Raw genomic sequence first — 2,560 nt, 5'->3', positions numbered from 1 at the left:
CCAGTATTTGAAAGAAATGACTGAAAATGTTAAACAAACTGTTATTCTCCTGATTTTTGCTGATTTATTAAATGACAGAGACATGAGATCTAGTAAAATAAATAAATGCACGTTTCCAATCCTTCATGTGCAGAACAGTTCCTTCAAACAATGACAAAATATCCGTAAAATCATTTGTGAAGTCATTTTATGGTCTCACTTTGTAAAAGAACCAAACACCACCGATCAGACGTACAGATTTTTTGTGTATAATTGTTAAACAGCAGCAGTATTTCCTGTTTCTCTGGATTCTCTCACCGTTGTGTTGCTTTCCTCTGAAGATTCATCTCAGCTCTGATTCTTGGTCGCCAACTCAACAACAGACTTAAAGTTTCACCGGGTTCCTGTTGTCTTCTGAGCACCAGCTCTGTCTTTCTGACTCCGTCCTTGTCGCTGCTCGCTGCTCTGACTCTGCTAATGGATCTGACAGGACACGCTGAGGCTTTCCATCATCCAATCAGGTCCTCACCTCCGTCGCCTCCGACTCCCACAATCCCCCCGAGGCCCTTCTACCTGTCGCTGCCCATCTCCTTCAGCCACCGGCCTGCTGCCGCTCCATTAGCCTGATTAGGGGAAGACTCTGGCCTTTTGTTCGCAGTCGTTGGGATGGAAGAGGGGGAACAACGGAGCTCCTACCCGAGTCAATTAGCTGCCGCGGGAACACACCGAGCTCCTGTTGGCACATGCTCTCTGTAATGATTTCACCCCCGAGCTTCTGTTGAATACAGTCGAGTCTTTCTGCAGGTTTAATGCCGAACAGTCAGAAAGGAAGAAGCACTGAATGTAATGTCTTCTGCAGCAGACAGGTTGAAGGGCGTCTTCAGCTGGTTTCCAAAACAGACGCCGTACAAACAGCTATAAGGTCACCATGATGCACATACTGAGCCTATAAGTAGAGTTCATCACCTCAGATGGTTCACTTTTAACTCTGAATGGTGGTGAAATGAAACTGGCTTTTTGACCAGAACTTACAAAAATAATTCAAAGTGAAAACAGATTGCGACAAAGTAATGTCAGTGAATTAAAAATCTGAAATATGAAGTAGTATGATGCTGCTACCGCCGTGCTTCACGTCATGATGCTGCCACCGCCGTGCTTCACGTCATGATGCTGCCACCGCCGTGCTTCACGTCATGATGCTGCCACCGCCGTGCTTCACTGTGGGGATGGTGTGTTTGTGATGATGTGCAGTGTTTGGTCTCCTCCAAACATAGTATCTAGTCTGTTGGCCAAAAAAATAATTCTGGTCTCATCAGACCAGAGAACCTTCTTCCAGGTGACTTCAGAGTCTCCACATGTCTTCTGCTGAACTCTAGTCCAGGTTGAATCTGAGCTTTTTCCAACAGAGTCTTTCTCTTTGTCTCCTATAAAGCTTTGATGGTGAAGAACAGACAACAGTTGTTGTATGAACAGTGTCTAACATCTCAGCTGCTGAAGCTTGTAGCTCCTTCAGAGGACTTGTCTTGACTTTGGTCACATTCATGGTGTATCTTTACTACATGTATATATATATAGCTAGTTGTGATACGAAGAAGGTGGATGAACTGATTTGGTTGAATAAGCGCCTCATAAAGTAATTTCCTCTGTCAGAGGCCCTGAAGGCAGCGTATAGAGCCGCCGGAGCGGAACTGCTCTCAACGAAATGAGTCTTTAAAAGTAAAGTTGAAAGTTGAGGCCAAGCAATTAAAGTTAGATTAGAGCAAACGTTGAGGAAGATGAGTCGGGGATGAGCTCACCCTCCTTCCAGACAGCTCGTCTTCCTCCGATCGCAGAGAATCACTGAACAATGAGCCGGCTGTGGAACAACACGGCGCTATAATTGGATTACTCTGCCGATTACAACGAGGTTAATAGTAATCCAACACAAAGGGAGCAAAGCCGGGATTTCCACAATCCGGCTGTTCTGTAATTACTGGTGGAGTGTTAATGGAAGAGTCATGTTTTTTTTTCTGCAGGGAAACTCATCGTCTTCATTTAATCCATCGTGACTTAAAGAAGTGAGTCACCACCAGGAAGCAGGTTCACTTGTGAGGCCAAAGCAGGGAAATACATTAAACCAAGTGGTGCTACTCCAGAAGAAACGTCATGAGCCAAACAAACAGACGTTCATTTTAATTGTCAATGGCATTCAAAAAAATAATTTAATGAAACTGTACGCGTTAACAGTAAAAACAGACCAAAACTGTGAATAACGTCAACATCAAAAATCTGTGTTGTTTACAAACCACATTTAGGTCTTTTATGATGTTTGACCCTAAAATCACACATTTATTTAACAAAAGAGGTAAAACTGTGTCACAAGATTATTTAAAATTTTTTCGATCCTTAATTTACACAGTTTGTCTTTTAAATAACAGCAAATATCTGCAAAATAACAACATTCTTTGCTGATTGGAATATAATTTTAAAATGTATAAATTTACAGTCAAATGTTGTAAGGAAAATTATGTATATTTGGGTCATATATATATATATATATATATATATATATATATATATGCACATATATACACATATACAT

General features: G+C 41.6%; 1 protein-coding gene across 1 annotated transcript in view; it reads right to left on the bottom strand.

Annotated features, from left to right (window-relative positions):
- The window catches only part of gphb5 (glycoprotein hormone subunit beta 5), an 11,896-nt gene extending 11,570 nt beyond the window's left edge, over positions 1-326 (bottom strand). The window contains exon 1 of the mRNA XM_008283421.1: positions 298-326. Within this exon, the coding sequence (XP_008281643.1) occupies positions 298-326 (29 nt within the window). The remainder of the gene's footprint in view (positions 1-297) is intronic.
- Positions 327-2,560: the final 2,234 nt, after the last annotated feature.

The sequence above is a fragment of the Stegastes partitus genome, unplaced genomic scaffold (assembly GCF_000690725.1).
Source record: "Stegastes partitus isolate 25-593 unplaced genomic scaffold, Stegastes_partitus-1.0.2 Scaffold310, whole genome shotgun sequence".
Taxonomy (NCBI): domain Eukaryota; kingdom Metazoa; phylum Chordata; class Actinopteri; family Pomacentridae; genus Stegastes; species Stegastes partitus.
This window is presented reverse-complemented; position numbering and strand designations above follow the sequence as displayed.